The sequence below is a fragment of the Notolabrus celidotus genome, chromosome 18, assembly GCF_009762535.1.
Source record: "Notolabrus celidotus isolate fNotCel1 chromosome 18, fNotCel1.pri, whole genome shotgun sequence".
Lineage (NCBI taxonomy): Eukaryota > Metazoa > Chordata > Actinopteri > Labriformes > Labridae > Notolabrus > Notolabrus celidotus.
The window spans coordinates 27,952,002-27,963,833 of NC_048289.1; the positions used below are offsets into that span (position 1 = coordinate 27,952,002).

The 11,832-nt window shown below is 41.0% G+C and overlaps 1 protein-coding gene across 2 annotated transcripts in view; it reads left to right on the forward strand.

Annotated features, from left to right (window-relative positions):
* meox1 (mesenchyme homeobox 1) overlaps positions 1-4,050 on the forward strand; it is a 128,357-nt gene extending 124,307 nt beyond the window's left edge. For both annotated transcript variants that reach the window (XM_034707103.1, XM_034707104.1), the window contains one exon: positions 3,256-4,050. In XM_034707103.1, coding sequence (XP_034562994.1) covers positions 3,256-3,378 — 123 coding nt within the window. In that variant the 3' untranslated portion in view covers positions 3,379-4,050. The remainder of the gene's footprint in view (positions 1-3,255) is intronic.
* Positions 4,051-11,832: the final 7,782 nt, after the last annotated feature.

An 11,832-nucleotide genomic window follows, 5' to 3' on the forward strand; every position in this document is an offset into this window, starting at 1 on the left:
GACGAATGTGCAGATAGCGTCACCGCTCTGATCTTGAAATGTATTCAACTACGTCAACCTCAGATGTCTTTATTCATCCTGCTGCGTGTCACTCTTCTGGGTTTTTGCACTGGGCGTATGATTTAAGCATCATCACCCCCGCCCACTCGCTCACGGGGAATTTTCCCAAATATTCCACATCAATATTTCACATCTGTTCACCCCGACAAACTTTTACAGGAGCGCCTCAGGAAAAAAAAAAATTGGAGAAATCAGGCTGAAAGTTTTAAAGTTCCCACGTGAAAATTTGGGAAGTTTTAGGGGCATGTGTGAATACAGATATACAGACACAAATATACAGCTTGCATTTAATTCATTTTGTAATTAAGCCTTTCATCAGACACTTGATTGATCTTACACTAAGTATCTATTTGCACTGGCACATCAAGGTGTCATGTTTAACACATGACCCCTCTTGTTTTCCTGACACATTCTCCCTGTGATCATCTCGCCTCTCACTCAGGAAGTGTGTGTTTGCAAGCTATTCTTGGCTGCACATTTAGACCATGATATCATTCTCATTTCAGAGCAGTGCACTGACACAAATGAGCTCTCTCCACACAGTGAGTACATCCTGTGTAGGCTGACATCCTCACAGCTGACCTTCTGTCTATACGATACTCTCCGCCTGAGAGTTTTTCAGCCAGAGCTGAACGCTCTGCTCTCCGCTGATAATTCATGCTCTGTGCAAGGCCAAGGCAAGCTGAGCCAGTTTATATATCTCCACAGGAGGTTTGTGGGGTATTATTTGTCTGTTTTTCTGCTGACCATGTTGTAAAAATGCCCTAAAAGCTGCCAAAAGGAGAGGAAAACCACAGTTATCATGTTACAAGTTAAACATGGGAAAAAGAACATTCTGCATTGTATCAGCGTTATCAAACTTGGTTTTAGATTCTTATGTGGCCGGGCTTAAAACTTTTAAAGTTAAAAGTACTGATTATGATAAAAGTTGCCAACAACGCCACCTAGGATTCCAAATTGGTGAGCCTGGGACTTACACAGGTTCTTAAAATCAGGGGGAGCAGAGTTTAAAAACCAGACAGGAAACTAAAATACACAATAATCTAATTTGTTACCATAGTAGGTTAATAAATAGAATCTGAAACAAGCAACAGGTGTAAAAGCCACAATGAAATAATATTTAACAAAGACAAATAAAAGTCCAAGTCCAAAGTGGAACGTTCTTTCCACATCTCTGAACTTCTGAAGCCCCTCAACGCCGCCCACCTCACGTCGCCTCTTCAATGAGACCTAAGGGGGCAGAACAACCTTGACAAGTAGTCTCAAGGTTCAAGGTTCAAGGTTACTTTATTCGTACCCGTAGGTAGATTCTGTCTGCAGTGAGTGAGTCAGCCTCCTTTTAACATCAAAACAGCAAACAGCACAAGACAATACATGACAAACAAAAGTGACAAAGTGCTTAGTGCTTAAGAGGTAACCCTGAATAAAAACAATTAAAACAGGAAATGAGGAATCAATTAGAACAAAATCAATAAAAACAGGATAGACATAAAATCAACCGTTGGTCAATAAAAACAAGATAGAAACAAGATAAAAGAAAGAAAGTGTCTGTTCTACTTAATCAGGTAGAAATTGGTGTCACTCCAGCCCTTTAAAGGTGACATATCATGCAAAATGGACTTTTTAATGGTTCTCTACCTGAAATATGTGTCCCTGTCTACAAACCCCCTGAAAATGAAAAGAATCCATTCTGCCCCTGTTCTGATTTCTCCACCTTTCTGTAAATGAGTGCTGAAACGGGCCGTTTCAGTTTTCAGTGTTTTTCATACGTCACAACGACACCCGGTCTGTAACAGGAAGTCAGAGCTCGGAGCTTGTTCAGCCCATAGACTGTATAAAATACAACTCAACCCCTCCTCCGTTTTTCATTCCCTGCACACATGTGTGCTAACAAGGAGCTTAGGAGGGAGGCATGCTAGTTGTAGGCTGTCTTAATAAACACAAAGGTCGGTTTTACTCCCCACGTCTGCAGATTTGAAGATCTAGTGGATGATTTTTATTTTTCATGGATAAGTGCTAGCGCTAGTTAGCATAGCCACATAGCTACATGTTCGTAGCTGTGTACCAAGACACACGTCGACATGCTGACAAATAAAACAACAAGAAACACTAAATCTGTGACCAATCCTTCAGAAAGGTCCTGCTGCAGGCGCCTCTCCTTCAGGATCAGATTCTGGATCAGATTCAGAGGGTTGAAGTAACGCAGGTCTCTGAGCAGCCGTGTATATTCAGCCAACATGTAAACATTAGATCAACGTGCTGGAGAGCCGAGGCCACACCCACTTCCTGAGGGGGCGTGGTCAGAGAGAAAACAGAGTGTTCTGAGGAGGACTGAAGAAGAGGGCTTTTCAGGCAGACCAAAATCTGATTTCAAAGTGTTTTTTTGAGCATAAACTTTAAAGACATGTTTTGGGGACCTCTTAGACCAATATATATTGATGAAAAGAGCGTGATATGTCACCTTTAATATGTCCCGGTGCCGCCTACAATCTGGTCCGGATACTCACGTTTTTTCCCGGGTCAGAGTTTGCCGACTCCCAAACCAGGCCTGCTTGAAATAGCGTTTTCGGACACTTGCATCCTCTGCTGACACCCCTCAATGGGAGATCCCTCGTCTCCTTGCCGCGTCATAGTACACCCGTTGCGTCTCGTCCTTCACACACACACACAAAGGATCCTCATTTCTTTAAAGTTATATTTTTGGCCTTTTTACCTTTATTTGATAGTGCAGGTGAAGAGAGACAGGAAATGTGGGGAATAGAGAGCGGGGGAAAACATGCAGGAAATGGTCGACCGGCGACCCCTGCGACGAGGACTGTAGCCTCTGTATGTGGGGCGCTTAGACCACTAGGCCACCAGTGCCCTGAATCCTTATTTCTGACCCTGTCACACTTGTGCTGAGTATTCATGTGTTACAATAATTGCCAAAAAGTGGTAGAGTCCAACTTATTATGATTGTATTTATTAGTTAACTTTCACATTTCCAGTGATCACCAAAGTGTTTGGTCTCTAGATCTTGGAGTCGTAGAGTCACTAACCATCTGATTAAAGTTTGGAAACCAAAGGCTGATTTTGCAGGAAGTGAATCTCAGATATCTTTATACGCTGATGACACTCTATTAAATCTGCAAAATAAAGATAACGCTTTTTTATCTGACTCTTTTATCTGATGTTCCCTCTCTTTTGTTTCCTCAGGTGAAAGTGTGGTTTCAGAACAGGAGGATGAAGTGGAAGAGAGTGAAGGGAGGACAGTCGTCTTCCCCCAACGACCAGGAAAACGACGACATAGACTCGGCTGCCTCGCCCAGCTCTGAATGAACAAAGCCGATCTGCGTAATGACGAAAAAGGAGATGTGAACGAAATTGTGACACAAAAAAGACTTTTGTCAACTGGAAAACAATTGGAAACTTCATCCATTTCTTCTTCTTTTTTTTCTTTTGGAAGCTGCAGGAATCAAATCATTTCAGAAACTCTTTAAATTCCCAAGGAGAAATCACTGAGCATCTCCTTTGCTGTTGTAAATAGTCGATTAATGTCCGTAATGAACTGCATTTTGATACTCTGTGGTTGGATAATCCGGTGAAGAGGTCTCCTCTTGTTGTGTTGACTGTGTTTTTAATATTAGAGACGATACTTGTGGTCATTGTAGATCAGTGACGGAGTCCAGACAGCAGCTTTAAAGCCACTGATGACATATCAACCTGTGATGTGATTGTGTTTGAGTTCATCCCCTTTGGTTCCAATAATGAAGTCTTGGCCTTTGACGCTTGACTACAACCACCTGGGAAAACTCAGACTGCACAAGTTTTGCCAAGCCATAAGTGCCTTCAGTTCTGATGTTTTTTTTTTCTTTCATTTCGTCAGTTTCTTCTTCCTAGAATGTCGTTTTTTTTTTTCTGTCGAGCATTTTTCTATTCTTTTTATACATTTTGGATGTTATAGATAAAATACAGATGTTGCCTGTTTCTGCAAAAAAGAATAAATGATCTGCAAAATGGGGAAAATATCTTGACAGTTTCTTCCGCCCACAACAATGGAGTCAGGATTGGACAGCAGGTCGATGTGTTTTCTTGGCTGATGGGTTTATCGCGTGTAGATCTTTGGATCGGACATGGTGATTGGCTCAGACTTGAGAACGAAATGATAACTGAGGAGAAGTTTGCCTCTATTTGCTTGTGATGGAAACTGGCATCAGAAGGAATGAATCCTGTGTGCGTGTGTGTGTGTATAAACTTGGATGTTATTTCAGCATAAATAGTATTTTCACCTCGTTCCAGAGATATATCAATCATATCTCAGGTTTTATTTTTCTTTCTGAGACAGATTCAAACAAATCTGACGTCAAGAACTCTGCTGGTGGGTTTTAAGATATGTACATCATCTGTACATCATCAACAGCTACATATTATCCCAGTCCTCAGCCTTTAAACATTACCAACAACAACCAAATCAAAGTGTTTGTTTTACCTGACGGTGACGTCACAAACAAAGTCCCTCAGTTTCACTTTCTGAACATTTTCTTCTTGATGTTACTCAGTGACTCCATATACAACTAAAAAACATTTTGTAGCAGTTTGCATTGGGTTGTATGGAGATACTACATTGGTGGTTTTCTACATAGAAGTCAGTGCTTCCCCTAGGTTTACAGCTTTGGCCATACACACATTATTATTATCTATGTATGTTTTTACTTACTTACTTACTTACTTACTTACTTACTTACTTACTTACTTACTGACTTACTGACTTACTTACTTACTTACCAAGATCAGTCTTGTACAGCCAGGGGGAGTTTTTCCCCTCTGACAGCCAAGCTAGGTCAAAACCTGAATACGGTGGTGACTGGACTTTTGCTGCTGGGCAGGCTCTTTTCTGTACTTGGACCCGGAGCAGGAGATCTACTCCGGCTGCTTCTCGCAGTAGAGCGAGTGTTGCCATCCTCACACAGAGATTGGCCCTGAGAGTGTTTAAAAAAGGCAGATATTTTTTTCTGCTTTTCTTGTGGTGGTTGCAACACTTTTTTCCCTCCTCAGTCCCTGGGTTACAGTATGCAAAAAAAACCAAAAAAAACAGGAATATAACTTTTATAGGGGTTATAATATATCCGTTGTGTATTTTTCGGCTAGTTCTGCTACTTTCAAATGAGATCCAATAGAACAGAAAGGAATGGAATAGAGTAGAATGGAACTGAATCGAGTGAAATACAATGGAATGATGGAATGGAATGGAATATAATACACTGGGTACAATAGAATGGAATACAATAGGTTTTAATGGAATGGAATGGAATAGTATGGAATGGAATGGAATAGAATGGAATGGAATGGAATTGAATGGAATGGAATAGTATGGAATGGAATGGAATGGAATGGAATGGGTGGGAGTAGAACAGAAAATTGTGGAATGGATCAGAATGGGATAGAATCAAATGGATTAGTATGGAATGGGATGGAATGGTTGAATGAGATAAAAAGGAATAGAGTAGAACAGGATGCAATGGAATAGAATAGGATTTATCGGAATGGAATGGAATGGGGTAGAACTGAAAATTGTGGAATGGAACAGAATGGGATAGAAGGGAATGGATTAGTATGGAATAGAATGAAATTGAATGGAACAGATTAGGATGGAATGGAACAGTATGAAAGAATGGAATGGAATAGGATGAAATGGACCAGAATAGGATGGAATGGAATGGTGAAAGAACGAAATGACAAAAGAAAGAATGAAATAGATAAGAATAGAATGGAATGACGCAAAATGGAATGTCGTGAAATCAAAAAGAATATAATTGAATGGATGTTTCTTGTCATTTGAACAGGTTGAGAACGGCACAAGTTCAGTGAAACTTGTGTAAGTTGCTCCTTAGTTTAGACAAAATGTTAGAGAATGCCAAAATAAATACAACTGTTATCACAAAACTATGAAAATATATGAAAAAAATACTACATAACATCTGTTTTAGCATGTAAAAATACTTCACATTATTGCACATTATTGCACTATTAATATTTATTTATTGACCACCCACAGAAACTGATACAGCAGCCTTGTGTTGACCAAAACAACATAGGAATGAATTTTCACAGTGAACTTATAATGTAAAAGCCAAAGTGGCGTGTCTGTCTGGTTTGGCCAAAATCAGGTATTCTCCTGTGGATATGCATGTGCTAGCACCTCCTGCACATCAGTCACATCATGTCAGGTCCACCACAGGAGTAAAATCTTCCCATATGGTGGGTTTCAGCGACAAAAATCTTAACAGGAGGGATTATGCAGCCTTAATATGTAATCTGGGTGTTCAGCAAGAGCCCCACCTCTACACGAAATCCCTTCCAATGATGGCATAATTACCTGCATTAATATCTCACGTGGCGGTCAGATACCGCCGAGTTCAGATCAGAATCAGCTCGCATCTACGCCCACCTAGATCCTGTCTTTAACTCCATAATCCTTAAGGATGTTTTTATTAGGGCAAGTGGTCTCCTGCAGACCAAACGTAGATCACTGTGATTGGTCTGAAGTGACCTGACAGGCTCTGACAGACCTATAAGTAGACTTGAGTGTGTGGGGGTTTGAATAGGAACATTCATTTTTGGACACCATCACCGCTCACAAAGGGCCATTAACCTGACAAGGTGGAGTCAGACTCTAAAAGCTCAAATATTTGGCCCCCGCACTCTATTTTCAACGGAAGCATCTGGATGGGGCCAATTTGATCTCAACCTGAGTGGAACCCAGAGAAACCCACGCATGGGGCCTCCTGGACCAGAGGGAAAAAAAAAAAAAAGAGAGAGAGAGAGAGAGAGAGAGAAAAAAGACTTGCTGGCTTGGCTGACCACTTGCGCACGATGGAAAAGGGAAATAATAGGTGGGTATGGGTGAAAAGACGGCTTCTCAAGTACAGGATGTTGTTGTAGCAGGTAGCCAGTCATCCAATTTCCTGCTTCCCAAAGAAAACAAGAGCCCGAGCAGAGGAGTCCCCACACTCACAATGGTGGGCCTATGCTCAGAGTCCGGCCAGCCAAACAAAGCCTTCAGAGGTTACTGCCCTTTCTGCTGGTCTGCAGGGACCGGCGCTGGTGGGAGGGCGGGATGGTTGTCCCACACACACACACACACACCGAGTCGAGGTCAAGTGTTACTGTACGTCTGACCTCTGTGGGCCCCCGCCGCAGCTGCTGGGGGTGGAATAACTCCAAGTCGGTCCTGTGCCTGTTTCCCTCCTCGCTGGAGCTCTATTAGGGTCTATTATTGTATTAGTGGTAATAGTAGTCAAAATAAACCATGTCCAATTGTAATGATAGTATTAATATCAGCAGTGTAAACTAATGAAACTGGAATGTTGTTCTTTCACCATAGAGGTTCCTCTTAACGGCGCAGGGGTGGCCAAATTAATGGATTATCTATAATTGGTGGTGTTGTGATTGTGGGATGTTAAACCATGCCAAAACACCCAGGATGGAACAAAAACTCAGATTCCCATTTCACTCTGTCCTCAGCTTTTACATTCGAACATCGTGTCTGTTTTTATTGCTTTAAGATAAACAGGTCTGCAGGAGAACAAGTTGAGGCAGAATATTTCTAAGGATATCACTGCCGCAACCACCGCAAGTAAAAAAAAAAAAAAACTCTTTAATTCAAACAACATCTCCAGAGCGGTGATTATAAAAGCAGATTCAGCTGCAGGAAACATTCTTGAAATAACTCCTCTTCCTTTGAATACAACCGTCTCTGTGGGCAAACAGAAATAAGAAAACATTCGTCAGAGGTTGGAGCAGTGGGTGACTTCACCTTCACTGCTCCACAGGAACATTTTTTAAGACAGGGGGAAGGTACCGCCGCTAAAAGCAGCACCGATTACAGGAGGACACAGCCAAATGCTCCGTTTTAAAGAAAGTAGTTCATGTCGCCGTCATGAGGCTAAAAATGTTGCGTTTGTGGACAAATGTGGTCACAGCTGCTCTGCACCGTTTCCATTTTTAAAACATTTATTTGGATAGAACGTAAAAATGGAAACATAGTCAGCCCACAGTTAACCTCAGTGTTTTTAAAAAATCTTAATACAGGTCGCAATTTCACTAAATGTAACTCGTTCTTCCTGCAGAATTAAAAAAATAGCCATCAGTGTACAATGTAACATTTTTCATCAGTATGAGAATGTGTTGATGTTATAACGTAATGTCCATCTGCATCAGTAATGGCTCTACCTGCTGCTAATTGGCCTCATGTGGTTCAATCAAGGCCTGGATCATTGACCAGGTGCACTTGTACAGTCACCCACACACACACTGACTCTTCATGCATGCTTCATTCTGTCCAAGTCCAACATGTTGCACATTTTTCCTCGTGTGCATGACCCTGAAGGGTTTTTAAAATCCAGACTCTGGTCCAGACTCAGATGCATCACACAATAAAGGTTAAACTGAACATATGATATTCTTTTTTTAACATGTGGTTTGATGTGCTTGTCGTTGGTAACTTCACTATTTGAGACCATTTTTTAAATGCTGTTGGAACCTGCAGCTTAGAGCACGTATATATTGGTATATGTATTTAAGAGCATTAGGAGCTATGTTAATGGGACACTAGATACTGTAAACTATCAGAGAAATCTAATAGTCCTGTAGTTTGTCACCTTTGGTTTTCATTTCTACGTGGATGACCATTCTCACTCCATGCTTCAAGAGTCATTCATTTTAGTCCTTATACTATCTTCAAGATAAAAGTGAGCACTAGGAGACTCAGGAAGTCCAGACCCAAATGTAGGTAAAATCAATAAGATTTGTGCACTTTATTTAAGCGTTGTCACCATAGACTGTATAATAAATGGACGTAGTATCAGTGACGACACCCATCTGTTCCTGGAGCCCTGTTTTGAAGCCGATTAAACCAAACTAAACCTAACTTCATCCGAGTGTGAGGTAAAGAGGCTGGCCTTTAGCCTTTTCTCTAACAGCTACAGGGTAAACAGGAAAAACTCGTAGATATCAGATATCTTCAAAAATAACGAGTTCTAAAAAAATTCACACCCCTACAGTGTGTGCCGAGACAGAAATGAGCTATTCAGACCTAAACAATTTTTCGAACCAGGCTGTAAACATGATTATTTCTGCTGTAAAGATCGGCTTTTTTGAATGGATGTGTATGTAGTTTCTGGTGTTTCGGGCAGCCTCTAGTGGACACTTGATGAACTGCAGTTTTTAGCACTTCTGCACAGATTCTTCTGCATGGGCCTCATATTTTAGGACCGGAGCTAGGTCATCATCTTAGCTGTGTATTTATTATGTACTTCTAAACTGGAATTATTTCATACACTTTACAAGGGCAGACACTTTACTGTCATAAACTGTCATACTCAAACCCTTCGGCTGAAATAACATCATGAGCATGGTAGCTTGTTAAAAAAAACATGTATTACAAAACAAAAATTACATTCATAAGGTCATTAGTTTGTGCACCCAGAGATTTAAAGCCTTTAATAAAATGGTTTAATAACTTTAAAGCTCCTGTAAGGGACTTTCAGTTTGTGGGGATTTTGGCGCCCCCTGTGGACAAAGCAGTTTATCATATATTTAAGTTATATTTTTTGCCTTTATTTGATAGGACAGCTGAAGAGAGACAGTGAATGTGGGGAGTAGAGAGACAGGAAGACATGCATGAAATGGTCGACCAGCTGGGAATGGAACCGGTGACCCCTGCGACAAGGACTGTAGCCTCTGTATGTGGGGTGCTTAGACCGCAAGGACACCAGCACCCCAGTTTATCTTATTTCTTTGCTGATTTTTTTTCAGGCGGCAACCTCCGGTCTTAAAATATGAAGCCCATGCGAAAGTGCTAAAAAACTGCAGTTCCTCAGGCGTCCACTTGAGGCTGGCTGCAGAAGCACCAGAAATCACATACACACCCATTCAAAGAAGACAATCTTTACAGCAGAAATAAACATGTTTACAGCCTGGTTAGAAAAACAGTTAAGGTCTGAATAGCTAATTTCTCTGTCGGCACACACTGTACGAGGGTGGATTATTTTTTAACTCTGTATTTTGAAGATATTAAGGTTACAAGTTCTGACTAATTAAGGGAACGGTATTTCCAATATGGCGACTGCTAAGGACAGGCTTCAAATCTTTGCTTCAGGACCAATGGATGGCATCACTGTGACTACATCCATATTTTATACAGTCTATGATTTTGACATTAAAAAGAACTATACAGAAGTAGTTAACCTTGTTGTTCGTGGTCTTGATTGCATTTTTATGTCATGAAGATAGATCAGTGTTTATTTTAATCAGTTTCACAAACAGCCTAAAACTCCTTACTGGAGCTTTAATGGAAAATTGGAAAGAGAAATATTGACTGACAAGAATCCATTTAGTCTGAAATACGTGTCATGCGTGTTTACCTGCTCTCACAGTCCACCACACATTTATTTGAACACCCAGCAGCCCGCTCCAGCTCCAGCCGCTCTCTCTTGGCGGGAAAGCTCTTGATGGATCGCCGTAGGTGTGAAGGTCAGCTCTACGAGAGGCGACCGAAGAAATTAAAGCATGTCCTTCTCCTACTGGGCCCTGCCTCTGAGCTCCACGAGCTCCATCTGCACATTGTTATTGTGCGCTGAGACGGCAGCTCATTGGTCACATCAAAGACTCTCTCTGCAGAGTCTGACAGGCTGATATGGAGGGACACTGCTGCGAAAACCTGAGATAGGGGGAGTTAAGATAACATCATAATGGGATAATAATGTAGAGGCGTGTGTCTGTAAGAGGAAAGGGAGGGCTGGGGTGTTTCAGTCAGGGTGATTGTGAGAGTCTTGTGTCTATTTTGCTTTAAGATAATCAACTAACTCAGTACTCTGGATTCTTATTTGCATATAAGTTAAGCAGTGAAGCATTTTGTAACTTTATGATGACATTTTTAAAAGTTGGGCCTCTGCTTCAACTTTACCTCTAACTCAAACATTCAAGGGTTAAATAAACTGACTGAGTCAGACAGATGTCAATCAAAATGTGACACATAACAGTCCCTCATGGTCATACGAAACCTTCAAACCCGGGTCAATGTGGTTTTTCTGACTAATTTTTCGAACAGGTTTTACTTTTCCCAGGTTTTTTGGATACATGTGAGCAGTGTTGTGCAAGTTCACACTAAAAATGAACTAGTTCAAGTTCTTTTTTTTAGCTACACCTGTATTCTTTTTCAGCAGAGCCTCTTCTGCTTCAGTCCCAAGCCCTCAATCGCCAAAATGTACTAAACTACATGAGTCACTCTATTCTACTAAAGAATCATAGACAGATATTCAGTGTAAAAGACAAGAAAATCTCAGCTAAACACAGGAAAATCTGAAGCTTTGAAAACTTAGAAACACACATAAAATCCACTGAAATAAAAGGGCTAAGGGTGAAGAAACACTGAACAAACAAGTGAACTATTCTTCATTCTCAGAAAGCTACACCTCTAAAACCACACCAGTTTTTAGTTCTTGGGGATCTATCCTGATTCCTTCATAAAACATCTGGATTACTAAACACATAAACCATGCCATATTCAAGATTCAAGATTCAAGAAAGCTTTGTTGCCAAGTGAGCTCGCACACACAAGGAGTTTGACGTGGTGATTGGAACATCAGTACTTGTGATGGCTGGTGGCAGTGGGGGGATCATTCAGTGGAGGAAACAGGTTTTTTTGTTTTTTTTGTTTTTTGTTTTTTGTTTTTTTCTCACCTCATCTTCCCCCATTGTAAACTCAAAAAGGAAAAATGCGTCCAGGAGGAA